General features: G+C 46.2%; 4 protein-coding genes across 7 annotated transcripts; 2 read left to right on the forward strand and 2 right to left on the reverse strand.

Annotated features, from left to right (window-relative positions):
- The first annotated feature begins 37 nt into the window (after positions 1-37).
- On the forward strand, positions 38-18248 carry LOC132256334 (E3 ubiquitin-protein ligase Smurf1). Of its 2 annotated transcripts, XM_059752685.1 has the most exons (8): positions 38-276; positions 379-417; positions 2746-3643; positions 3712-4100; positions 4235-5186; positions 5252-5451; positions 16649-16812; positions 16890-18248. In XM_059752685.1, exons 1-8 carry the CDS (start codon positions 213-215, stop codon positions 17172-17174), a joined length of 2991 nt encoding a protein of 996 aa, XP_059608668.1. In that variant the 5' UTR covers positions 38-212; the 3' UTR covers positions 17175-18248. The 2 variants fall into 2 exon arrangements, with proteins under 2 accessions (XP_059608668.1, XP_059608667.1); XM_059752684.1 differs by lacking the exons at positions 38-276; positions 379-417 and adding an exon at positions 2214-2413.
- LOC132256336 (nucleolar GTP-binding protein 2) lies at positions 18028-20215 on the reverse strand. Its single transcript, XM_059752687.1, has one exon. The coding sequence runs from the start codon at positions 20125-20127 to the stop codon at positions 18262-18264; it is 1866 nt and encodes a 621-aa protein (XP_059608670.1). The 5' UTR covers positions 20128-20215; the 3' UTR covers positions 18028-18261.
- A 43-nt stretch (positions 20216-20258) lies between these two features.
- LOC132256337 (damage-control phosphatase ARMT1) lies at positions 20259-22099 on the forward strand. The gene is made up of 3 exons (XM_059752688.1): positions 20259-20452; positions 20558-20663; positions 20856-22099. The coding sequence occupies exons 1-3, from the start codon at positions 20367-20369 to the stop codon at positions 21987-21989; spliced, it is 1326 nt and encodes a 441-aa protein (XP_059608671.1). The 5' UTR covers positions 20259-20366; the 3' UTR covers positions 21990-22099.
- A 420-nt stretch (positions 22100-22519) lies between these two features.
- On the reverse strand, positions 22520-25024 carry LOC132256338 (myeloid leukemia factor). Of its 3 annotated transcripts, XR_009468216.1 has the most exons (5): positions 24908-25024; positions 24175-24774; positions 23847-23981; positions 23620-23745; positions 22698-22808 (listed from the first exon to the last, which is right to left on the reverse strand). XR_009468216.1 is itself a non-coding variant. In XM_059752689.1 (4 exons), exons 1-4 carry the CDS (start codon positions 24955-24957, stop codon positions 22712-22714), a joined length of 882 nt encoding a protein of 293 aa, XP_059608672.1. In that variant the 5' UTR covers positions 24958-25024; the 3' UTR covers positions 22520-22711. The 3 variants fall into 3 exon arrangements, 2 of the variants coding, with proteins under 2 accessions (XP_059608672.1, XP_059608673.1); XM_059752689.1 differs by lacking the exon at positions 23620-23745 and having other exon boundaries at positions 22520-22808; XM_059752690.1 differs by lacking the exons at positions 23620-23745; positions 23847-23981 and having other exon boundaries at positions 22520-22808.
- Positions 25025-25050: the final 26 nt, after the last annotated feature.

Raw genomic sequence — 25050 nt, forward strand, 5'->3', positions numbered from 1 at the left:
CGCAGCTTCCGGCTCGCGAGAGCGAGAGGGAGAGCAAGAGAAAGAAGTAAAATGGTACAATCACGAATTTTTTCCTGTGCCACAAATTCCACCCATTTTGCGTGAAAAAGTCACCCCAGAGGCCGTACGAAGGGGCTCCAGGGGCACGCGAGGGCGCTTGGTGGGGGCGTGCAAATGTGCAATTGTGCGTGGTGCGCGAGGATTTCGGTAAAATGAGCAACAAAATCGAGTATTCTCGGAGGAGTCGAAATGGCGCACAAATAATTCGACTAACAAGTGAGTATTATTTAAATGGGGTGCGCTAATCTGTGGGGCGGCCGCGGGGCGCGCCCTGCTCCGTGATGCAGCACTAATCCTGTGATCTCTGTATCGTTGCAGTTCTGTGCGCCCGCAATCTTGCACGAAAGGAATTCCTGCGTGAGTATCTTGACGTCGCTTTTTTACTCCCTTTTCTCTCTCTCTCTCTCTCTCTGGGTTTCTTCGCATTCTTCACGAATACACAGCCAAAAAAGTCCAACGCACACCACTCCTCTCCTGCCACTCTTCACACTCACTTCCGCACGAAATTCCCACCGCAGAGCCCACAGTTGCCCCGGGGGCGGTTGCACAAGGGGCGCCGCAGCGCTGCGTCCGGAAGCGCTCGCCGGACGGCGCCGCCCCTCCGCGAGCTCTTGGCCCGGGGAATTCGATGGAAATCGACATGCCACCCCTCGAGCGGGCGCGACAGGGCGTGGGAAAAGGGTGGGAAATCACGGCCGATGCCACTTATCGCTTGGCAAAGGCCGCCGATTAGTTGTTTACGCTCAAGAGACCTTCCAATTAAAGGGGGATTTGTGGATTTCCGCGCTGAAGAGCGGGGCCCAGAATAAACCTGCCGAGCTTAAGGAGTCACACACAAAGTGGGTCATTGAAGGTGTCTCTCTTTTCTCTTAATTGCAAAGAAGGAAAGAAAAAAAACAACCTTTTGTAGCAACTTGTGAAAACGGAAATGGCAGTGTTTTGTCGATAAAATCGTTAAAATGTTATGAGCAGCGCATGTTGTGATTTGTTGGTGCAAAAGAGGTGACTTTTTTTTTAAAAAACATTCTCCGTCACTCAATGTTGTGAATTTGCAGAATTTTGAGCAAATCTTCAGATTTCCTTGATAAACTCGGACTCATTTTGTAATCAGAAAAGTTTGTAATCAGTGACCAAATTCTCGTTGTCCACCAGAAAGCGGAATGTTATTTCATAGGGGAGAGTGGAGCTACTTTTGGGAAGAAGAGATTCTTTTTCCCCAAGAAAAATTCAGATTTGAACTATTTTAACCCCAAAATTAAGTGAAAATACGACTAAGAAAATCTATGCTCAGGTTCAATGCGTGTAAACGTAGTTAAATAACTGCGTAATGAACAGAAACACTCAAAATGACGCGACAATGAGCTTTTTGTAGAGTTTCTAGCCTCAAAATCAGCCTTTCAATTTGTTCTAGGCTTAGTAAATTAGCAGTAATCGTGCTGTCTTCGATCTAATCCGGTTCGAAGGACCAAGAAATCTAGTCAATCTTGATTTCTTCTACTGTTTAATTCTGTAACGTGAGTTTTCATTTCTGTAATCATATTTGTGCCTCTCCCAACCCCGTCCTCCCCTATAGAAGCCACTGCCGAATTGCTGGACGGCAGAGCATCTTGGCCAGTTCATGCTGTTCGCACTCTTTTTCTAATCACTCTCCTTTCTTTTTGCCCCCAACATTTGCCTGTGCAAAGAACTTCTTCTGTGGCGATTGCGGGGCTGCTTTGTCAAGAGAGCAAAAGAGACACTTCCGGTCACTCCTTGTGTCGCGTCTATCTTGCAAGAGTGCAGAATGTTAGTTGAGCAATAAATGCAACACGAGAGCATAATTATTCAATGAAGAACTCGTCTCTCGGTCACTCTCGCTCTCTCTTCTGCTGCATAACGCACAAGAGTTGGTGATTTTTCTTTCGATGCGTGACGTCGAAGTTGTGCAATTTTTATCAATGAGAGAAGAGAGTGAGAGAGAGAGAGAAGTTTTCCTCGGGGATTTTCTCTGTTTTCGTGTGTGTCTTTATGTAATTCCGGCGAGGGCAACAATTGGGGGGCTCGGAAGGTGAGTGAGAGTTGAGACTGCATCGCATGGCCGATCACAATTGACGACGATTGAGCATGAAGAGCGAGAAAGAGAGGAAGAAGGAGAGGCGCAAGAACCTGAAAGTGTCGATCTTGTGGCGCTCGTGGGCTCTTTTCTAGGCTCTCTCGCGCGCACGGCCTTTCAGCAGGTGGTCGTTCTGTGTGTTGTGTGTGATGCGACAGGTCAGAGATTGGGTCACTCTCGAAGGGCTGTCGGCCGGAGACGATGTCGCAGCGCGAGACGGGCGAGTGATGATAATTTGTAATCAGAGGCGAGATGGCAGTCGTGAGTGTTATCATGCCAAGAGCGCGGCGCCCAAACGCACACGCTCGAGATGGCGACTGGCGCGCGGGGAGGCGGAGATTGTGGGTGGCGAGAGAGAGAGAGAGAGAGAGAGAGTGGGAATCCATCAGTGCGGAATTCTGCTGTCTTCGAGAGAGATAGTGTTTTTGTGATGATTCACAAGCAGCGCGTCCAAGAGACGCCGGAATAAATTGCTGTCTCGCTGACGCGCGCCCGATGTTTTGAGTGTCTGGGATAGTTTTGCTTTGTTTTTTTTTCTTTGCTGTGCTTTTCCCATCGCCAGGGCGATTCTAATGGGGCACTGTGGATTGCAGGTCTGCCGGATCCGTTCGCTAAGGTGTCGGTGGACGGCACGGGGCAGGTGCACTCCACGGAGACGTGCAAGGCGAGTCTGGACCCCAAGTGGAACTCGCACTACGATCTGTACTTGGGCAGCAAGGATGCCATCACGATATCGGTGTGGAACTACAGAAAGATCAACAAGAGGCAGGGCAGTGGCTTCCTCGGGTGTGTCCGGATTCAGGCGGACATGATCCAGAGGCTGAAGGACAACGGCTTCCAGCGCCTGGACCTGGGCAAGTACACGCCGGACGATCAGGAGCAGGTGCGCGGCCAGATCATCATATCGCTGACATCGAGAGACGCCCAGGGAAGCACGCCGCTGGCGATTGTGTCGCCCGGCGGGGACGTGCACGGGCCGGCAGAGGACACGGAGGGCGGCGTGACGGGTGTGCCGTCCATCCAGGCGCCGGCCAAGAAGGCGCGCGAGCCGGACGCCGAGTTGCCCGAGGGCTGGGAGCAGCGCAAGACGCAGCAGGGGCGCGTGTACTACGTGAATCACGTGACCAAGTCCACGCAGTGGGACAGACCCACGGCGCCGGCGACGAACGGCACGGGCGGCGGCGGCGACGAGAGCGCCCCGGCGGGACCCTCGCGCTCCGCCACGTGCACGAATCTGACGAACGGCGTGAGTGCGAGCGACACGTCGCGTCGGCACTCGCTCGAGGTGCTGCTGAATCTGAAGAACGATCCGGCACGCGACGCGCGACACATCAGTCCCGACAGCGCGACCCGTGGCGTACGCGAGGCGACGCAGAGTCCGCCTCAGCAGGTCGCCAACGGCGTGGCGCCCATCGCGAGTCCCGTGACGACGCCAAAGTGCAATTCGGCTGATATTTTGGCGCAGAACCGAACGCCACAGAGTCAAACGAGGTGAGTTGTGATGTTTGTGTGTCTTCAGAGGTCAGTCAATTACTAAATCTTGGCGTTCGCTTGCGCAGGGATCCGACGACACCGCCGGGAAACAGCACGCAGAACGTCAATCACCTGGCCAACACCGTCAGCGGACTCGTCCTAGAATCGCCGAGCCGTCCAGCGTTGAGTGCGAGCAATAGTTTGAACAACAATGTCAGCACGCCGCCGCTGGCGTCCAGCGCCAGCAACAACAACACGCCGGCGTCCACGAGTCCGGTGAACAACAATGCGGCGCAGGAGGTGGACGGGCCGGCGCAGAGTCGCCCCACAGACGCGCAAAGGGCGCGGCGCTCGCTGCGGAACGTGGACGACTCGGCCAGGCGGCGATCGGCGCGCGGAGCTCGAGTGACGCAGATTCAGGGAAGAGCCAACGGCGCCTCCGGACGACCCGCTGTGGATCTTCCGCCAGGATACGGTGAGTCACTGAGCGTCCGACGGTGGGGATTTGATGGGAAATTTTGCATGAGAAGTTGGATTGTGGGCAGAGTTGGGGCAAATGCGATGAAAAGGCGCGCCTGATGCTAATGTGTGGTTTTGGTGGCATTGCAGAGATGCGGACGACGCAGCAGGGCCAGGTGTACTTCTATCATATCCCCACGGGCGTGTCCACGTGGCACGACCCGCGCATCCCGCGCGACCTGGACACGCAGGCCATCGCCCTGGACACGCTGGGCCCGCTGCCGTCGGGCTGGGAGCAGCGCAAGACGGCGTCTGGGCGGGTGTACTTCGTGGACCACAACAACCGCACCACGCAGTTCACGGACCCACGCCTCAACGGCCACCTGCTCGGGATGCTGCGGCGTCAGAGCCAGGCGCCGGCTGGAGCGGCGTCCGCGGGGCCGCCGCTGAGCTGCACGGCGGGCGCCGGGCCACAGGTGGCAAACGGGAATGTGCGCAACGGCGAGGTGATCTCGCCCACACGGCCCACGGCCGCGCAGGCGCCGCCGGACCTGCCGCAAGGCCTGCTCGACGGGGCGGAGCTGCTGCCCAAGTACCGGCGCGACCTGGTGAGCAAGATGCGGGCGCTGCGGGCGGAGCTGCAGGCGCTGCAGCCTCAGTCCGGCCACTGTCGGCTGGAGGTGTCACGCGCGGAGATCTTCGAGGAGAGCTATCGGCTGATCATGAAGATGCGCCCCAAGGACATGCGCAAGAGGCTGATGGTGAAGTTCAGGGGCGAGGAGGGCCTGGACTATGGCGGCGTGGCGCGCGAGTGGCTGCATCTGCTGTCCAGGGAGATGCTGAATCCGCAGTACGGGCTGTTCCAATACAGCCGCGACGACTACTACACGCTGCAGATCAACACAGACTCCGCCGTGAATCCCGACCACCTGTCGTACTTTCACTTCGTGGGCAGGATTCTGGGCATCGCCGTGTTCCACGGCCACTGCCTGGACGGCGGCTTCACGACGCCCTTCTACAAGCAGCTGCTGAACAAGCCGATCACGCTCAACGACATCGAGGGCGTGGATCCGGACCTGCACAGGAGTCTCACGTGGATTCTGTGAGTTTTCTCTATCATCAAATCCAAAATTGCCTGGTTGTCATGTTGCAATTATTTGATTTCAGGGAGAACGTCATCGACGGCGTCATTGAGACGACTTTCAGCGTGGAGAACAACAGCTTCGGGGCGCTGAAAGTGCACGAGCTGAAGCAGGGCGGAGCCGGAATTGCCGTGACGGAGGAGAACAAGAAGGAGTACGTGAAGCTCTACGTCAACTATCGGTTCATGCGCGGAATTGAGCAGCAATTCCTGGCATTGCAGAAAGGTAGGAAGAAAATTGAGTAGAAAGCATGATTCTGTACAATTTTTTCAGCAAACCCAGTAAAGTCAATGTCTGAGGGTCAGACAGTTCTGTCGACTGTCCCACGACACTTCCTACAGGCTTAAAAACGGTCCAAAACCTTATTTCTCTTTATTGCCAACAATCTATTCATGCCATTACAATAAGCTTTCGTGTTGATTTGAAAATAGACTAAAAATACATCCATTGAACATGTGCAAAAATATAATTTCTAAAATCAATGCGATTTAAAAACTCTAGTTTTTAGTCCTCTACTCTTTCTAATCCCGCTAAAATTCAACACAGCAATCAGCATTATTTTGGATGCCAGTTGTGCGATAAGCGCAAAAATTATTCATCTTCCTGGTTCTCTGATTTCTCATGTATCAAAACCCAAATATTAAAGATGAAAGAATTTTTTTTTCTGAATATTTTTCAAGGTGTAAAAGAAGTTAATTTCTCCTGAATAAGAACGTGCAAATTACATAAACGAAGATCCCTTGATGTGATATGTTAAAAGTAATTTCACTTGCTCAAAGCATACAAAGTGGCGCAGTAAGAAAAGGCCAATTTCATGATCTGAACGAACGCGTTCATGTTGACGTCATACATTCCGGCCGCTTTCAGTCCGAAATCTTTCTGCGCCATCGCGAGAATCAGAAGAAACGTCTTCTGATCCTTCACACTCAATTCGTACCAGTTTGTGAGATAAAGAGTGTCCGAAAGTCTCTCGGTTTTCATCTTGATAAGCTCGCCAAACAAACAAAGAAGTAAAATTTGGCCAATTCCAACACAGCATATGAAATACGCTGAAATGTGATCGCTTTCCTTTCGAAAGAAGAGAAAACCAAGTATTAGAAGTAAAGTACTGTTTGTGACCTGAAGAAATGCCGTCTTTTGAATGGCTTCATTGAACAGATTCACTTTTCTGATAATATCGTTGTGGCGAATGATGATAGTTTTAAGGTAATTCGGAATTTCCTTAGATTTCTCATCGATCATTTTCATGTAATCGTTGAGAATATTCAGCGCTGCCATAATTTGAAGACCAATGAAAATTATTCCCAAGTCCATCGTTATAACGGAAACTGAGCCAATTGTCATCAATACTATTTGGATAACATAAGTCACTTTGTCAGAAACTGCGTTTGGGCCCAGAATTTGCATAAACAATCCCATCTCGCTATTCGGTGTCATTGTAGCTCCAATTATTATTCCAGCCGTAAATACAAATCGCGTTCCCCACCTGAAAACATTTTTTATGTCATAGATCTGACTTTCCATTTAATGCAAAATGTCTTACTTGGTCAGAAACTTCCAAATCTCGAGCATTTGAATCAAATGCTTTTCGATAATCACTTTCAGCTCAGGATCAATTTCTTCTTCGTTACAGAGAAATTCAATCCATTTGAGAAAATTAAAGAAATGTTGACGTTCAATGAAACCAAGAATTAATTTCGAAATAATTTGCGAATAACCAACAAAAAACAATATCGTCGTAATGAGATCAATGTTCAGTTCCATTGGTAATGAATTATATAATCGTGTGCCTGTGAAGAATAATCCAAAAATGGAACAGAGAGGAAAAATCACAATCAAGATGCGATTTTTCCACGGACCAGAAAAAATATTGAACGTCAAAGCGGATATTTGAAAATCAATCACTGGTTTTTCACAGTTGAACTTCTCCAATTGCTTGGAAACTTTCATTTTGCGCACTGAGAACGAGAAAATCCTTCCGATAAGTTTAATGATTGCTGCAAAACTGAAAAGTCGTCCTGAATCCAGTCGCAAGGCGTCTGAAGAGTGTTTTAATTGTCTCATGACGCCCGCGAATAATAAATCGTTTTGTTATGAAATATACAGTGACTAGAAGTGGAATAGATCCGCCTGAGGCTCTGAGACAAATCGATGTGCCGCGAATTTCCCTCTGTTCCTCGCGGTGTTAATGGAAGTTGAAGGCTAACGCGGTTCTATTCAATTCGGAGTCACTGTACATGAATAAGGGAGAAAAGTATGAATATTGAACATTTGCATACTTTATTACGCTGTATTGCATTACTTTTCCACCAATTATTTTCAATGCTATCGATTTTTCTTATAATATATTGAAGATCAAAGTTTGCCATCGTTAAATATGTCTGACATAAAGTTGAGGACACGTGTTCTGATAAAATGGAGGCGATTCTATTCCTTTCTTGACACAATTAATTCAGTTCTGCGTCATTAGTGAGAAATACAATCAATTATTGAGGATTCATTTTTACTGTATCAGAATGTCCAGTGGACTGTCCTGTGACACTACTGACAGACTAAAAAATTGACCAAATTTATTTTTCTTTAGTTTATCTTTATTACAAGAATCTACACAATATTCAGGTAATATTTTTAATAAAGTGGCAATAAATTATTAGGCAACTGAAAGCATGAATAAACTTACATAAATAGCTTAAAATAGAAAAAAAAAGACACAAATGAATGAATTTATTAAAGGACGGCGTTGAATTGTCTTCTCTGTGTTAACGTAATGTTTGACTGTCTCGCGAATTCAAGTTATTTTAGATCAAAGTGTATTCAAAACAATGATTTGAAATTATTTGATTCGATTCCACTTTCCGTGATTTTTAATCTAAAGCCCGAAGTGAAAAATGTTCTTAATTTCGCCTAAAATCAGGCAATTTTACTTGAATACCCACCTTAGCTTTTAGACCAGATGCGTAATCACTTCACCGACCAATCCTGGGATACCAACCCTCCGACGGGAGTGCAGAGAGAGATTTTTCTCTCTTCGAGAAGGACTTTTGCCTGGAACAGTCAAACCGTCTAGACGTATTGTCTTTGAAGTGAAATAAATTAGTCTGTAGTGTTAAAATGCACCCTTTTTCACCTCCCCTCGCGCGTGAGGTTGCCCAATGTCCAGTGCAGTACTGCAATCGTGGGTACGATTGACTACATTGAGTGCTTGTCCACAGAAAAATAACATCTTACAAATACTTGTGTTGCCACGGTTACCAGCCGAAATCCGCCCCATCACAGTCGCTTCTGACTGGAGAATCTGGCCAGGACGAAAAAGAAACTATTCTAATCTCAACCTGTTTCTCGTAGAGGGAATTTGGCCTTCACAATTCTTTTGTATATCTTTTTCGAAGTGTGATATTTTTTTTGAAAATATGAATCATTTATTGACGATAAGCGACAAAACACTAATCTAAATCTATAATATTCCCTAGATATCAATCCAATTCAAAATATAAAGTCAACTAAGTTACGCTTCTCGTAGTGACATTTCACTTGCTCAAAGCGTACAAAGCGGCGCAGTAAGAAAAGGCCAATTTTACTATCTGAACGAATGCGTTCAGGTTGACGTCATACATTCCGGCCGCTTTCAGCCCGAAATCTTTCTGCGCCATCGCGAGGATTAGAAGAAACGTCTTCTGATCCTTCACACTCAATTCGTACCAGTTTGTGAGGTAAAGAGTCTCCGAAAGTCGCTCGGTTTTCATCTTGATGAGTTCGCCAAAAAAACTTAGAAGAAAAATTTGGGCAATTGAGAAACAGCATATAAAATATGGGGAAATTTGATCACTTTCCTTTCGCAAGAAAAGAAAACTAAATATCAGAAGTAAAGTACTGTTTGTGACCTGAAGAAATGCCGTCTTTTGAATGGCTTCGTTGAACAGATTCACATTCTTGATAATATCATTGTGGCGAATGATGATAATTTTAAGGTAATTCGGAATTTTCTTAGTTTTCTCATCAATCAAATTCATGTAATCGTTGAGAATGTTCAGCGCTACCCTAATTTGAAGGCCAATGAAAAGTATTCCCAAGTCAAGTGTTACAACGGAAACTGCGGCTATTGGTAGCAATATCATTTGGATAACATAAATCACTTCGCCGGAAACTGTGTTTGGGCCCAAAATTTGCATGAACAACCCCATCTCGCTATTCGGTGTCATTGCAGATGCAGTTGATAATCCCGTCAAGATTACAAATCTCGTTCCCCATCTGAAATCATTTTATTATGTAATAAATCTGATTAGCATTTAATGTGAAATTTCTTACTTGGTCAGAAACTTCCAAATCTCAAGCGATTGAATCAAATGCTTTTCAAAAATCACTTTAAGCTCTGCATCAGTTTCTTCTTCGTTGTAGAGAGACTTAATCCATTCGAAAAGATTGAAGAAATATTGGCGTCCAATGAAGCTGAGAAAAAATTTCGAAATAGCTTGGAAAAAGCCGATTATCATCATTATCTTTGTAATGAGATTAATGTTCAGTTCCATTGATAGAGAATTATATAGACGAATGCCTACGAAGATAAGTCCAAAGAAGGAGCCAAAAACCAAAATCATAACCAAGAGGCGATTTTTCCACGGACCAGAAAATATATTGATCGTCAAAGCGGATATTTGAAAATCAATCACTGGTTTTTCACAGTTGAACTTCTCCAATTGCTTGGAAACTTTCATTTTGCGCACTGAGAAATGAAAATCCTTCCGACAAGTTTAACAATTGCTGCAAAACTGAAAAGCCGTCCTGACACAATGTGAAGGGAAGAATCTAAAATGTGTGTTCTTTTTCTCATCGCAAGAGTGTTTAATATAATGAATTATTAAATTTGTTGCATCACACTTTTTCACGCGGCAAATTAAATCACATTTCCTCCTTTTCCTCACACTCTCGATGCACACATGTTGCATTCTCAGCGCGAGTCATTCGACTGACTGTTCAAAAATTCTCCCACATTTCTCTGATCCTGTTTTTCAACTGAAGCGTGAAATCAATAAAAAGCTCTCAGAGTGAGAAAGATCGCCGAAAAGAGAAATTCGATAGAATTGAAAGGAAACCAAAGAAAATAACTCAATGAATAATTTTTCCATGAATAAATTATGAATTGAAGAAAAGTTTATTTCACTGACATTTTCTTTTACAATTTCATTCTTAATTCATGATTAAATTACAACAAATAAAGCAGTTTGGTAAAGAAAGCTTTTGTGAGCGTTTAACATTTTCCTTAAGCTCGACTGACTTATGTTTATGCGAGTTTCTTTTAGTCCAGTTTCACTTTAAATGTGACTTGAGAATACTTTTAACTTTCTGAAATGTTGTCATCGACTGATTAGATGAATATCGAGTGCAATTTTGGTTGTTCTTGCTGGCGACGTCTTCTGTCCTTTCTTCAATTGGCTTTGATCCTCAGAATCTACCGCTTTTCCCACATTTTCCCCTCTTTTTATGCCAATGTTCATCTGTTCTTTAGGACTCGGAGAAAATTGCGTGATTTGGATCCTAGAATCGATAGGCACGAGCGCTTTCAACTGTTCTAACAATGATAATAACAAATCGCCAAAATGATTTTATAATCTCTTTGCTTTAGGGAATTCTAATATTCCTTGTATCCTGTATACACTCTGAATTAGGGCGGCTGTGGCTTAGTGGTCAACGCGCTTGACTCTCGATGCTATAGATGTACAGTAGCGAAAATTAGGTTAGGACACCTATGAAATTTTGGCCATTTTTTCCTTTTGGTGCTAAAAATTCGATATTTCTTTCAATTTTCGAGACAACTACCTTAAGACAAAAAATAATGAGAATTTAATCATCTTTCAAATGCCGCTGAGATCATGTCGATATCTCAATTCGGGGCCGAGATATTGCAAAATTCAGAGAGATGTGCGTATAAGGACAGCAATAATTACGTTAGGACACTGCCTATTTTTCTCTAAGTCCTTGTTATAATCATAAAACTGCCTCGGATAATCACAATAACTCATGAGTTCAAATCCCACCGATTGCAAATGTTGAAGCACAGCAGAATGCAAAAAAATTTAAGGTCTTTCAATGGCAAAATTAGAGCAGTCCAAGCGGATTGCTGTTGAATGTTTCAGCTGAAATATACGTTTCACTGGAATTGTCTTGCGGTCTGTCTCGGTATATATAAAGGTGTGGACGTTAGAACCACTTATGGTTGGTAGGGAAAACTGACAATCTGGCACCGTAAGACAAAAACTTGTGTCGAATATATCTCCTCTAAAGGAGAAGGATTTGCTCCTCTGTGGAGCGTTAAAAAAACAAAAGTAAGAAAGTGTATACTCTGAATTCCAAGATTCATCTCATAGTATGCTGCTTTTCTCTGCCCTCTATGCGTGTTTCTCGACCTCCAGCTCTTTTCTGTGATCTCCCCTTGTCGTGAACAGCTCTGTCTTATGTGCTCTGTTTTTCCTGATCCTCCTCCACCTTCTGTCTACGAATAATTCTAAATGGCGGTTTCCGCCGCTAACATTGAATTTTTGTAGATTTACAATTATTTCTATAAATTGTTTTGTACCTTTTCCCATGTTCTAACTCAATTGGGCTCATTTTTGAAAAGATAAATATGAAGGTACGTGCGAATTCATTCGGATCGCATTTATTAGCAACAAGCGACAAAACGCTAATCAAAAAACTGATATTCGCTAGATATCAATCCAATTCAAGATCTGAACTAAACTAAATTACGCCTTTCGTATTAGTATTTCACTTGCTGAAAGCATACAAAGCGGTGCAATAAGAAAAGGCCAATTTCATGATCTGAACGAAAGCATTCATGTTGACGTCATACATTCCGGCCGCTTTCAGTCCGAAATCTTTCTGCGCCATCGCGAGGATCAGAAGAAACGTCTTCTGATCCTTCACGCTCAATTCGTACCAGTTTGTGAGGTAAAGAGTGTCCGAAAGTCTCTCGGTTTTCATCTTGATAAACTCGCCAAACAAACAAAAAAGCAAAATTTGGGTAATTCCAATACAACATATTAAATATGCTGAGATTTGATCGTTTTCTTGGCGCAAGAAAAGAAAACCGAATATCAGAAGCAAAGTACCGTTTGTGACCTGAACAAACGCCGTCTTTTGAATGGATTCGTTGAACAGATTCACGTTCCTGATAATATCATTGTGGCGAATGATGATAATTTTAAGGTAATTCGGAATTTCCTTAGTTTTCTGATCTATCATTTTCATGTAATCATTGAGAATGTTCAGCGCTGCCATAATTTGAAGACCAATGAAAATAATTCCCAAGTCCATCATTAACACGGAAACTGAGCCAATTGTTATCGATACCATTTGGATAATGTAATTCACTTCATCAGGAACTGTGTTTGGACCCATAATTTGCATAAACAACCCCATTTTGCTGTTTGGTGTCATTGTTGCTGTAATTATTAGTCCCGCCGGGATTACGAATCGCGTTCCCCACCTGAAAGCATTTTTTATGTCATAGATCTGACTTTCCATTTAATGCAAAATTTCTCACTTGGTCATAAACTTCCAAATCTCGAGCGATTGAATCAAACGCCTTTCCAGGCTTTCCCTTATATCAGGATTAGTTTCTTCTTCGTTGTAGAGAAATTCAATCCATTTGAGAATATTGAAGAAATGTTGACGTTCAATGAAACCAAGAATTAATTTCGAAATAATTTGCGAATAACCAACAAAAAACAATATCGTCGTAATGATATCAATGTCCAGTTCCACTGGAAATGAATTATATAGGCGAATGCCTATGAAGATTAGTCCAAGCATGGAACAGAGAGGAAAAATCACAACCAAAAGTCGATTTTTCCACGGTCCAGAAAAGATATCGAACGTCAAAGCGGAGATTTGGAAATCAATTAATGGTTTTTCACAGTTGAACTTCTCCAATTGCTTGGAAACCTTCATTTTGCGCACTGAGAAATGAAAATCCTTCCGACAAGTTTAACGATTGCTGCAAAACTGAAAAGCCGTCCTGAAACAATGTGAAGGGAAAATAAGTGTGTTCTATTTCTCGTATGTAAAAGTGTTAAATATGATTAATTATTAAATTTGTTGCATCACACTTTTTCACGCGGCAAATTAAATCACATTTCCTCCTTTTCCTCACACTCTCGATGCACACATGTTGCATTCTCAGCGCGAGTCATTCGACTGACTGTTCAAGAAATTCTGCCACATTTCACTGATCCTGTCTTTCAACTGAAGCGTGAAATCAAATAGAAAGCATTCTGAGTCAGAAAGATCGCCGAAAAGAGAAAAACGAGAGCACTGAGAGGGAAACCAAAGAAAATAACTCAAGGAATAATTTTTCCAATTAATAACTTATGAATTGAAGAAAAGTTTATTTCGCCGACATTTTCTTTTACAATTGCATTGTTAATTCATGATTAAATTACAACAAATAATGCAGTTGGGTAAAGAAAGCTTTTGTGAGCGTTTAACATTTTCCTTAAGCTCGACTGACTTATGTTTATGCGAGTTTCTTTCAGTCCAGTTTCACTTTAAATGTGACTTGAGAGGAGAAGTTGGGCTTCGTTAAAAGCTTCGTGCGGAATTCTATTAAGTCTCTGAGTTGTTCATATAAACTGATCAGATGAATATCGCGTGTAATTTATGCTGCTTGTGAATTTCTGCTCTTGCTGGCAACGTCTTCTGTCAATTCGTCACTTGGCTCTGATCCTCAGAATTTCCCACTTTTCCCACGCTTATTACGCCTACGTTCGTCTGTTTTTTTTTGGATTCGGAGAATGTTTTGTGCCAAGGATTCTCAAAACACAATGTCTTCCTTCCGTTCCGTTTGAGATGACGAGCAGTCGCATGATTAGGATTCTAGAATCTATAGACGTGAGCGCTTTTCACTAATAATAATAACAACAAATCGCCAAATAGATTTCATAATCTCTTTGCTTTATGTAATTTTGATATTCCTGTATCTTGTATACTCTGAATTCTAGATTCATCTCATAGAATGCTGCTTTTCTCTGCCCTCTATGCGTGTTTCTCGACCTCCAGCTCTTTTCTGTGATCTCCCCTTGTCGTGAACAGCTCTGTCTTATGTGCTCTTTCTTTCTTGATCCTCCTCCACCTTCTGTCTACGAGTGATCCTAAATGGCGGTTTCCGCCGCTAACATTGAATTTTTTGGTTTTACAATTATTATTATATAATGTTTTGTACCTTTTCCCATGTTCTAACTCAATTGGGCTCATTTTTGAAAAGATAAATATGAAGGTACGTGCGAATTCATTCAGATCGCATTTATTAGCAACAAGCGACAAAACGCTAATCAAAAAACTGATATTCGCTAGATATCAATCCAATTCAAGATCTGAACTAAACTAAATTACGCCTTTCGTATTAGTATTTCACTTGCTGAAAGCATACAAAGCGGTGCAGTAAGAAAAGGCCAATTTCATGATCTGAACGAAAGCATTCATGTTGACGTCATACATTCCGGCCGCTTTCAGTCCGAAATCTTTCTGCGCCATCGCGAGGATCAGAAGAAACGTCTTCTGATCCTTCACGCTCAATTCGTACCAGTTTGTGAGGTAAAGAGTGTCCGAAAGTCTCTCGGTTTTCATCTTGATGAGTTCGCCAAACAAGCAAAGAAGCAAAATTTGGGTTATTCCAATACAACATATTAAATATGCTGAGATTTGATCGTTTTCTTGGCGCAAGAAAAGAAAACCGAATATCAGAAGCAAAGTACCGTTTGTGACCTGAACAAACGCCGTCTTTTGAATGGATTCGTTGAACAGATTCACGTTCCTGATAATATCATTGTGGCGAATGATGATAATTTTGATATAATTCGGAATTTCCTTAGTTTTCTCATTGAATATTTTCATGTAATCGTTGAGAATGTTCAGCGCTGCCATAATTTGAATACCAATGAAAATAATTCCCAAGTCCATTATTAACACGGAAACTGAGCCAATTGTCAACAATACCATTTGGATAATGTAATTTACTTCATCAGGAACTGTGTTTGGACCCAGAATTTGCATAAACAACCCCATTTTGCTGTTCGGTGTCATTGTGGCTGTAATTATTACTCCCGCCGTGATTACGAATCGAGTTCCCCACCTGAAAGCATTTTTTATGTCATAAATTTGATTAGCGTTTAATGTGAAATTTCTCACTTGGTCATAAACTTCCAAATCTCGAGCGATTGAATCAAACGCCTTTCCAGGCTTTCCCTTATATCAGGATTAGTTTCTTCTTCGTTGTAGAGAAATTCAATCCATTTGAGAATATTGAAGAAATGTTGACGTTCAATGAAACCAAGAATTACCTTCGAAATAGCTTGCAAAAGGCCGACAAAAATCAATGACGTCGTAATGATATCAATGTCCAGTTCCATTGATAATGAATTATATAGTCGGTTGCCTGTCAAGATTAGTCCTAGGAAGGAACAAAAAACCAAAAACACAACCAAGATGCGATTTTTCCACGGACCAGAAAAGATGTTGATCGTCAAAACGGAGATTTGGAAATCAATCACTGGTTTTTCACAGTTGAACTTCTCCAATTGCTTGGAAACTTTCATTTTGCGCACTGAAAATGAGAAAATCCTTCCAACAAGTTTAACAATTGCTGCAAAACTGAAAAGTCGTCCTGAATCCAATCGCAAGGCGTCTGAAGAGTGTTTTAATTGTCTCATGACGCCCGCGAATAATAAATCGTTTTGTTATGAAATATACAGTGACTAGAAGTGGAATAGATCCGCCTCAGGCTCTGAGACAAATCGATGTGCCGCGAATTTCCCTCTGTTCCTCGCGGTGTTAATGGAAATTGAAGGCTAACGCGGTTCTATTCAATTCGGAGTCACTGTACATGAATAAGGGAGAATAGTATGAATATTGAACATTTGCATACTTTATTACGCTGTATTGCATTACTTTTCCACCAATTATTTTCAATGCTATCGATTTTTCTTATAATATATTTAAGATCAAAGTTTTGTAGTTTTTTGATCATATGGAATTGCCAAGGGAGTTTCTGTATGCGAATTGATTTTGAATAATTCATCCGAACGGGAAATTACTTTGGGATTTGAAAATATCTCTTTGTGACGCATGTTTGTGGCTGGAAATTTATTCAATTGAAAGACAACAGTTTAAGTAATGATTAAAAGCATTAATTAGACGGCAAAATTAGGTTAAAGATAGAGAAAAATGCCCAATTTTCACAGAAAATCCTGGAAATTGATTGCTTGCCCGGTTATTTTATTTATTCCATTCCAGATAACCTAAAATTGCGATTTTTCCATTTCACTACGAGATAATGACTATCAATTTTATCGAATTCATCGTGTCGCAAGACATGTCCATTGCCTGTCCTGGGAATGTGTCTGATGTGTTCTGCTATTGGGTACTTTTTCAGGCTTCTGCGAGCTGATTCCCAGCCAATTGCTGCGGCCGTTTGACGAGAGGGAGCTGGAGCTCGTGATCGGCGGCATTAGCAGTATTGACGTGAACGATTGGAAGCAGCACACGCGCCTGAAGCACTGCACGCCGGAGACGCAGCAAGTCGTGTGGTTCTGGCAGGTGAGAAACGGCGCTCTTCCCGGCCATGGCGGCGGGCTTTCTCACCCACTTTCTCTCTTTAATTCTCTGTTGGACAGATTGTGGAGTCGTACACGTCGGAGATGCGCGCGCGGCTGCTGCAGTTCGTCACGGGCTCGTCGCGCGTGCCGCTGCAGGGCTTCCGGGCGCTGCAGGGCTCCACGGGCGCCGTGGGGCCGCGCCTGTTCACCATCCACCTCACGGCGGACGTGCCAACGCAGAACCTGCCCAAGGCGCACACGTGCTTCAACCGCATCGACCTGCCGCCCTACGACACGCACCAGCTCATGTATGACAAGCTCACGCAGGCCGTCGAGGAGACGTGCGGCTTCGCCGTTGAATGATCCGCGCGCGCCGCGGCGTCCATCCGGCTGTACCTTGGCGCGATGCGCGGGAAGAAACGCGCGCTGTTTCCTCGGGTTGCGGGAGATTGGCGGGAAGAGGACGAAGAGAGATATTTCGATGGAATTTGAGTGATAAATGATTAATTTTAGTGTTTTTATTTTCTATTGCATTAAGATTAACTATATATTCTATTTGAGAGTGGATCAGCGAGAAAAAATTGCATAAGAGGAATTTTATCAAAAATGGTATACAAAAACACACAAAAAGATGAAAAAAATTTTAGGTAAAAGAGAGAATATAATTCGGAAAAAATGCTTGTAGAACATTTTTTTTATCTTATATAACTGAGATTATGGCGATGAAAAAAGTAGATAAATTTTCAGAGAATTGCGCGAAAGCTTTATATCATGTTCTTTTTACAATTCTTTTTGTTTGTAGCTTGAATTTGGAGGACAAAAATTGAAAAACACTTTTGAGCATTGTTTTTACTGCCATTCAAAGGCAATGGAAAAAGGAAGCAGAAAAAGAATTCTAGGTGAAATAATAATGAAGAAAAAACCCTGTGAAATATTTGATATTATTTTACTATTTTAACAATTTATAATCTTCATATGAAAAGTAATCTTTCAACGACAATTCAAACGGTCTAATGGAGCCTCCGAAGTGGAATTCGTTCTGTTTTTACGTCGATGTTAAGAGAGGAATGCGATTGATTTTTAGAGAAGATGAATTATATTAAGCGTTTCATTATAAAGAAAGGTCTATGTAATGTACTGATAAGAGAAGAACACAGCTGAAATGATATATAAATCTAGGACATAATTGAAGAAGAGGAAAAAAAAAACTACTGTATATACAATGATGAATCATATTTTATTTTGTAATTTTAAATAGGCCGAGAAAGGACAGAATTGAGTGACAAATTTGCCCAAGAACTTTGACTGCAACGCGCGAAATCGATTTTTCTTGCACAAAAGCACAACACACAATAATGAAGGCATTTCTGGGCGAATGTGTCGCGGAGCCAGGAAAGTAATTAAAAAGAAAGAAACATGATTTTTATCCAGAGAAAACATGCTCGTCTTTTTATCTGTAGCTGCGATTCTTCACGTTCGCCACTTCGTAGAAGTTGCTGCCCACCTTCTTGCGCTTCTGCGATCGCTGCAGCGCCCGCCTGGCCTTGGCCGTCATCTTCGGCTGCACGTCCTCCACGGTGAAGTTGCCGGATGGCGTGACGATCCTCTTGCCGCGCTTGCGTACCACTTTTCCCGACGCCTCGTTGAATTCATCCTCACTGTACACGTCCGACAGACCGGAAGATGACTCGTCATCCTCCTGGGCGGTGGCTTTTCGCTTCTTGCGCTCCTGGCGCTGCTTCTCCAGCAGCTCCACATCCATGGCGTCCAACTCCTTCACCTCGTCCGCCTCGAATTCTAAATTAACGCGGATCTTCCTGAAGTCCTGCGCCTGCTTCAGCTCTCTGCCCTTCTTCACGGGCTCCGCCAGCTCGGCGTCCTGCGATTCTCGACTCTTGGGCGTCTCGTAGCCCTCGGGCACGATGTAGAACGGCAACTTGCCGCGCTGCCAATCGTTCAGCACCATTCTGGCCACGACGGCCGTGTCTGGTTCGCCGCCCTTCAGCAGCTTCCCCGTCTTCTTGGCCACTTGCTCCAGGAAGTTGTGCGTGTCCTCCCAGCCAGTGACTCTGTACGTCCGCACGATGTACTCCTTGCGCACGCGCTTCAGCACCTCCGTCACGTAGTCCTCGGGATTCGTCACCAGCTCCACGCGCACAACGCCCTTCAGCACCTTCTCGGCGTCTGTCTCGGCCGAGGGATACACGACGCCCGGGCAGTCAATGAGGAAGATCCTCTTCATCAGCGTGATGTACTGCCACACTTTCGTCTCGCCGGCGATCGGCGCCACGTTGCACACCTTCTTGCTGCGCAGCGTGTTGATCACAGAAGACTTTCCCACATTCGGGTAGCCAATGAAGCCCACCGAGATCTGCCGCTTGTCGATGTGCAGCTTCCCCAGCTGGCGCAGCAGGTTGATCAGCGCCCCCTTGCCGAAGGGGTGCGTGAGGGAGGCGTGGAAGGCGATCGTGGGATACTCTCTGGACAGCACGCTGACCCAGCGCTGCGTCACCCACGTGGGCACCAAATCCACCTTGTTCAGCACCAGGAAGAGGTGCTTGTGCGGCTTCTCCTTGCGCAGGAACTCCTCGATGAAGCGCGAGCGCGTGCCCAGCGGATCGCGCGCGTCCAGCACCTGCAGCAGCACATCCGACGAGTCCACCACCTTGTGCAGCTCATTCCAGATGCGCTTGCTCTGGCCAGCGCCGAACACCCAATCGCGCACGGCGTCCTTCACGCCGTCGTCCTCGCGCACGAGATCGTGGTCCTGTGCCTCGCTGTACTTCTCGCCCAGCTCCTCGGCACTCCTGGACATGTCGGCCAAGTCCCGGACGCCGAGATTCGGCCGCTTGCGCTGCTTCTTCCGCCCGAACGTCGTCTCGAAGCTCTCCGTGTCCAGCAGGTGCACCTTCTGGTACTTGGCCGACTCGTTCAGCAGCGTGATGGGCAGCTCCGTGGGCTTGAGGATGACTTTGTACGGATCCTTCACGGCATTTCCCATCTCCTCCTGGAACTTCTGCAGCGCATTCTGCGAAATCACCCTCGAGTTGCCGAACCACTTCACGCTGGGCTCCACGCGCGCCACCGTGCCGGACGCCAGGCGCCCCTGGAAGGGCGCCGGAGTGAGGATCTTCCCGCGCCTGTCGCGCTTCGCCCGGAAGTTCCTGTACATCTGCAGACGATTGATTGTGGCCCTCGTTCGGGGCTGTCCGACGCCCTTCAGCCCCTCCTTGGGGCGCTCAGCGTTCAGACTGTGATTGGAGCGGTTGAAGCCCTCCTTCCGGGGCCGCCCCGATGCAGATCTCACTTTGGGCATGGCGAATTTCCTCGGTTTTCGCAGATCAAAACACTTCACAACAGGAATTCTGCACCTCGAGAAACCATGTGCGCAAACTTCCAACACCAGCCACGCGGTGTCTCTCGCGTCGACCACTTGCTGCTCAGTTCACATCGTTGCAGAGCGAAGGTGTTTTCGTTCGTGCTTGATTCTGGGCTGTTTTGCTGGCTCTCCTGGTGCTTCTCATCTCTGTCCTTGCTGTGGGGCGCGTGGCGACGATGGAGATCTCAGAATTGGACAAGAAGTTCAACATCGTAGACGCGAAAACGCCCACAAATCATCATCTCACGGCGCACTTCAAGAGGTATGGGCACGAGGGGGCGCCAAAAATAGCGCCCTGCGAAAATGTGTATTTCATTAGGGGAGAAAAAATATGCTAAATATGCTGATTTGGGGTGTCCTTTCGCAGGAGTTTTGCTCACTACACCATTAAGGATCGCCTGCCGGTAATACTCACACGGATCATTGATGGCTTGTCGCGTGAGAAGGAAGCAATCAGCTTGGCTTATGGTGAGGTGAGTTGAGGTCATTTTTCCTTGGATTTTCATCCATTTTCACTCTCTTTCGGAGTGTTCTGGTGCCCAGGATGTCTGCTGGTTGTGCTGGCTATGGCGCAAAGTCATGTTTAGCCAGGAGAACAGCTCGCAAGTCATCTTATCACTGCCCTTGACTTTCCATTGACTGGCTGACCCTGTTCGCTTCCGCAGGAATCCGCCGATGACCTGAAAGATGTGATAGGCAACATATCAAAGCTCAAGTACGAGTTGCAGACGGACAAGAAGTTCAAGCCGTTGGACGGCAATGACAGCGACCAGGAGGCGTGGAACGCCTTCCTGCGCGCCCTCCCGGACACCCACAATTCCTACTTCTCCGCCGTGTGGCTGCACGCCGAGTGCTACATGTATCGGCGCGTGCGGGCGATCTTCGCCGAGACGGCGACGCTGAAGCAGTTTGACTACTTCCGCAGGCAGAAGGAGGAGGCTTTCATGGGCAGCCTGGGCGCCTTCTTGCGCCTCACGGAGAAGCTCAACGAGACGCGCGAGGCGAAGTCGCGCGCCGAGCTGAAGATACTCTTCCGGCAGCTGCTGAAGGTGAACTTGTGGGGCAACAGAATCGATCTGTCCATCAGTGGTGGGCGGATTGTGAGCCAGGACGAGGACCCATTTGCCACTCTTGCCAATCTGGAGACGTTCATCCTGGCGGACGACACGGACGCGATCTGGGCGTGCGTGGCCAGCACGGACGGCAACATAATTGTTGACATTGTCAATGACAATGCCGGCTATGAACTGCTCACGGATCTCTGTCTGGGTGACTTTCTCATCTCGCACAATCTCGCCGCGAAGATTCGCTTCCATGTGAAGACCATTCCCTGGTTCGTGTCGGACGTCACGCCGCACGACTTCCGCTGGACGCTGGACAGCCTGTCGGTGCACGCGAAGGCGACACTGCGCGATCTGGGCTGTAGACTGTCCAACTACATGGAGACGGGGCACTTTGAGCTGCTCGAGGACGAACACTTCTGGACATCGGCGCACGACTACAGTGAGATGCAGCACGTGAAGCCCAGCGTGCACCGGACGCTGCAGCAAGCGCACCTAATCGTCTTCAAGGGCGACCTCAACTACCGCAAACTCCTCGGTGATCTCCAGTGGGACACCACCACGCCCTTCCCCGACGCCCTGCGTGGCTTCCGGCCCAGCAATCTCTGCGCGCTGCGCACCGTGAAGGCGGATCTGGTGGCTGGACTGCCGCGCGGACGCGCCGAGGGTCTGACAGCGAAGGATGCCAAGTGGATGGAGACCGGTGATTACGGTGTGATCCAATTCGCGCCCAAATAAGCCAACCCTGTGCGTGATTCAGCCAAAAACAGAAATAAATTCCCCCGTGTCCTTAAATGTGTCTTCGTTGTGTGAGCGAAATTAAAGATTTTGGGCGAAGTGCAAAGTTAGCGAGAGACTTTTCTTGTTTTTCGATACTTGCGTTTAATCCTCTTTGTCAGTTTTACACTTTCACATAGCTAAATATTTTGTTTGCTGTACTTCATAAATCCTTAAAATTATCCACTCCAGATACTCCATAAGATTTCTGTCTCTGCAGATTTTTTGTTATACTTCAAAAAACTCTTCACTTACAATATGTTTGAAACTTGAAATTGTTTTCTTCTCACCCTTCTCTTATCACCTAAAATATTTGCTATCTTGATTTATTCGTTCTTGTTGTATTTGTATTGTTTTGTGTTTGTCTATTGCAAAAGCGAGAGTATTACTTTCAATCGTCTAAGAATCGATTTGTTTCTTTTATTAAGTGAAGGAAAAGTGATGCGCGATTTCTGGAAGATTTGTCACTTAACACTCTTCACTTAAATATATTTTACTCTCTAAAAGTTTACACACGCCGGAAAACCATCTCTTCCCTCCCCAAAGTTCTCTCTCTCTCTCTTTTAAATAACTTGACGAAATATGTCATTACGAAGAATAATTATAGGGTAAGATTGTTAATTTAGGAGCTGAAGATGCCCTTCGAGCCGCGGCTTTGTCCAAGTGCGCGCCGGTTGTCGCCTTTATTGAGCCTCGTGGTGCGGCGGCTGGTGCGCCGAGGCGCCCTTCATCGGGCGATGGCGCCGAGCAGACGCAGAGTTGTACGGATGAGGATGAATGCTGCGAAATGGAAGAGAGAGAGTCACTTGCAATTGCGCATAATTCACCCAGGCGACGAAAATCTATCAATATTTCACACAAATTGCAGAAAATCATATGATCATGCTTCGGAACGTTAGAAAAGGGGATAAAAAAGGTGATAAGAAAACGGGCAAATAAGGAGTGTTCCACCCATAACGCAACAAGAATAGAAAGATTTTTGAAAAATATTTTCTCTGTAGTCAAATAAATTGCCTTCGTTATGGATTTAAAATACCGAAATTAGTTTGAAGTGATAAAAATCAGCCTGAATTCTTTTGTCATCGAAAAGAAACACACACAAAAAATGCAGAAAGCAAAAATCTCCTTCTAAGACTGCCCTGCCAAGTTATCAATTGATTTTCGATCTTTATCTTTATCTTTTTCATAACATTCCCGGGACGAAAACCAATCTTGATTTCTTGATGCATTAGCAAAGACACACTCCACATTCGCTCTTCTCTGTTATATTCGCATTGCGCTGAGAATGGAACAGAATGTGGGGCAATTTTGTGTGAAAGTCATTCAGCTGAAAATGCCAATTATTAAGCAATTTTCCCACGCTAAGCTAGGATTAATCTATTTTTGCATCCAACAGGCCGACAAGCAATCAATGTGACATGAAAAGAAAACGATAAAACATGTCTCATGTTAAGTGAGGGGGGGAAATTCGGTGTGCGGATTGCCAAAAGGTGGTTTCAAGTGTGAAAAATCACCTCCCCCGAGAGAAAGAGAGGGAGAGAGTGGGCTATTAATAGCGCGGAAGCGGGCGCGGATGAGCACACGAGTCTACCTGGCCGACAGAGGGAGAGTGAGAGATGGAGTGAGAGGATGAGTGGGAGAGCCTCAAAAGTCCCTCAAGCGATGGGAGTACTTTGAGAGGACGGAGGACGACGCGGAGCTGTGGCTGCGGCGAGCTCTAGAGACGGAAGAGAGAGAGAGAGAATGACAGACAGGATGAATGATGCTGGCGAGATGCGTTCTGAGCCTCGAGTCTGTCCGGGTGCGTGAGTAGTTTACCTGGCAGAGCTGCTGTTCGGCTGCAGCGCGAGCGGCGACGAGGCGGGCGTTCGCAGGGGGCGTCGCGGCGTGGCGAGGGGCGTCCTGAGGCGTCTGGAGCGCAATCCGAGGTCCACAGCCGACGAGGAGGAGGCTCTACTTGGGTTTTGTGTGTGCGTGTTTCGCGGAAGGAGCGCAAAACATGAGAGAATTGTGCGGAGAAAAGGTGGAAATAAAAGAGAAAGTTGGGCGCCGTACATCGATAAAAAAAAACAAATAAAAAGAGTCATAAGGGGCAGCCCAAGATGCGTGAGACTGCCATGGGCGTGTGGTCAGGAGGGGGACTCACCTGGGAGGCGGAGCGGGAAGGGCCAGAAGCTCGCGCTGCGGCGCCTGGGCGGGAGAGCCGCCGACGGCGAGAATGGAGCGCGACTTGGCCTGGAACTCACGGTCGAAGTCATCGGCATCGTCCTCGTCCAGATTGATGAAGTCCTGGCGCTCCTCCTGCGAGCCCGTCCGGGCGTTCTGCTCGCGCTCAATCACGTGCGCCCGCTCGCCGATGTGGTGGCCGATGGCCATCTTCTTCACGCCCGTGCGCGAGTCTTGCACCGTCCGCTGCGTCTCACGCACGCCGCCCGGGCCCGTCCGGCTGCTGCTGGACGCCTGGTACACGTGCGGGCGCCCGTCCGGCCCCGACGTCATCGACACGTAGCTGCTGGTGCTGTACGACTGCACGCCCGGATGGTGGTGGTCGCCCATGAAGCCGCCGGGCGCGGCCAGCAGGCGGTTGATGCTGGGGAAGCCGAAGGGCGTCAGTGCCGTCTGGGCGCCCCCCATGAGCGCCGGCGGCCCGCCGCCCAGGCCCTCGAAGCCCCCGAACATGCCGAAGGGGTCCGACAGCAGGGAGTTCATCATGTTGTTCATCTGGCGCATGGAGCGCAGGTGGTGGCTGCAAGGAAACACCGTCCGTGAGACACTAGACCAGGAGAGGCGAGAAAAGCCACGGAAAATCCCCGTCGCAAGGCCAAGGCAGAGACGTCAAAACTTGGAGGCGCTTTTCGCGCACTTCCCGCGCGTCTTACCCGAAAAAGGGATCATCGTCGAAGTCGTTGAGCATCGAGGAGCCAAACATGATGATCAGGTGCTGGGAAAATCACTCTCGAGTGTGGAAAATAAGCCTTTTTTGTCCTCTCTGCTATACGCAAAATACACACACTCACACACA

Source organism: Phlebotomus argentipes, unplaced genomic scaffold (genome assembly GCF_947086385.1).
Source record: "Phlebotomus argentipes unplaced genomic scaffold, Phlebotomus argentipes genome assembly contig_5, whole genome shotgun sequence".
Lineage (NCBI taxonomy): Eukaryota > Metazoa > Arthropoda > Insecta > Diptera > Psychodidae > Phlebotomus > Phlebotomus argentipes.

What these genes read in the sequence shown, in the direction of transcription:
- LOC132256334 (XM_059752684.1), top strand. Translation starts at nt 2,302, where the DNA reads ATGCGACAGGTCAGAGATTGGGTCACTCTCGAAGGGCTGTCGGCCGGA. An exon ending in ACGCCACAGAGTCAAACGAG is followed by an intron (nt 3,644 to 3,711) that starts GTGAGTTGTGAT and finishes TCGCTTGCGCAG; the next exon opens with GGATCCGACGACACCGCCGG. An exon ending in ATTCCTGGCATTGCAGAAAG is followed by an intron (nt 5,452 to 16,648) that starts GTAGGAAGAAAA and finishes GTACTTTTTCAG; the next exon opens with GCTTCTGCGAGCTGATTCCC.
- LOC132256336 (XM_059752687.1), bottom strand. Translation starts at nt 20,127, where the DNA reads ATGCCCAAAGTGAGATCTGCATCGGGGCGGCCCCGGAAGGAGGGCTTC.
- LOC132256337 (XM_059752688.1), top strand. Translation starts at nt 20,367, where the DNA reads ATGGAGATCTCAGAATTGGACAAGAAGTTCAACATCGTAGACGCGAAA. An exon ending in CTCACGGCGCACTTCAAGAG is followed by an intron (nt 20,453 to 20,557) that starts GTATGGGCACGA and finishes GTCCTTTCGCAG; the next exon opens with GAGTTTTGCTCACTACACCA. An exon ending in TCAGCTTGGCTTATGGTGAG is followed by an intron (nt 20,664 to 20,855) that starts GTGAGTTGAGGT and finishes TCGCTTCCGCAG; the next exon opens with GAATCCGCCGATGACCTGAA.
- LOC132256338 (XM_059752689.1), bottom strand. Translation starts at nt 24,957, where the DNA reads ATGTTTGGCTCCTCGATGCTCAACGACTTCGACGATGATCCCTTTTTC. An exon ending in CTTCCCGCTCCGCCTCCCAG is followed by an intron (nt 23,982 to 24,174) that starts GTGAGTCCCCCT and finishes AAACCCAAGTAG; the next exon opens with AGCCTCCTCCTCGTCGGCTG. An exon ending in CCGAACAGCAGCTCTGCCAG is followed by an intron (nt 22,809 to 23,846) that starts GTAAACTACTCA and finishes TCCATTTCGCAG; the next exon opens with CATTCATCCTCATCCGTACA.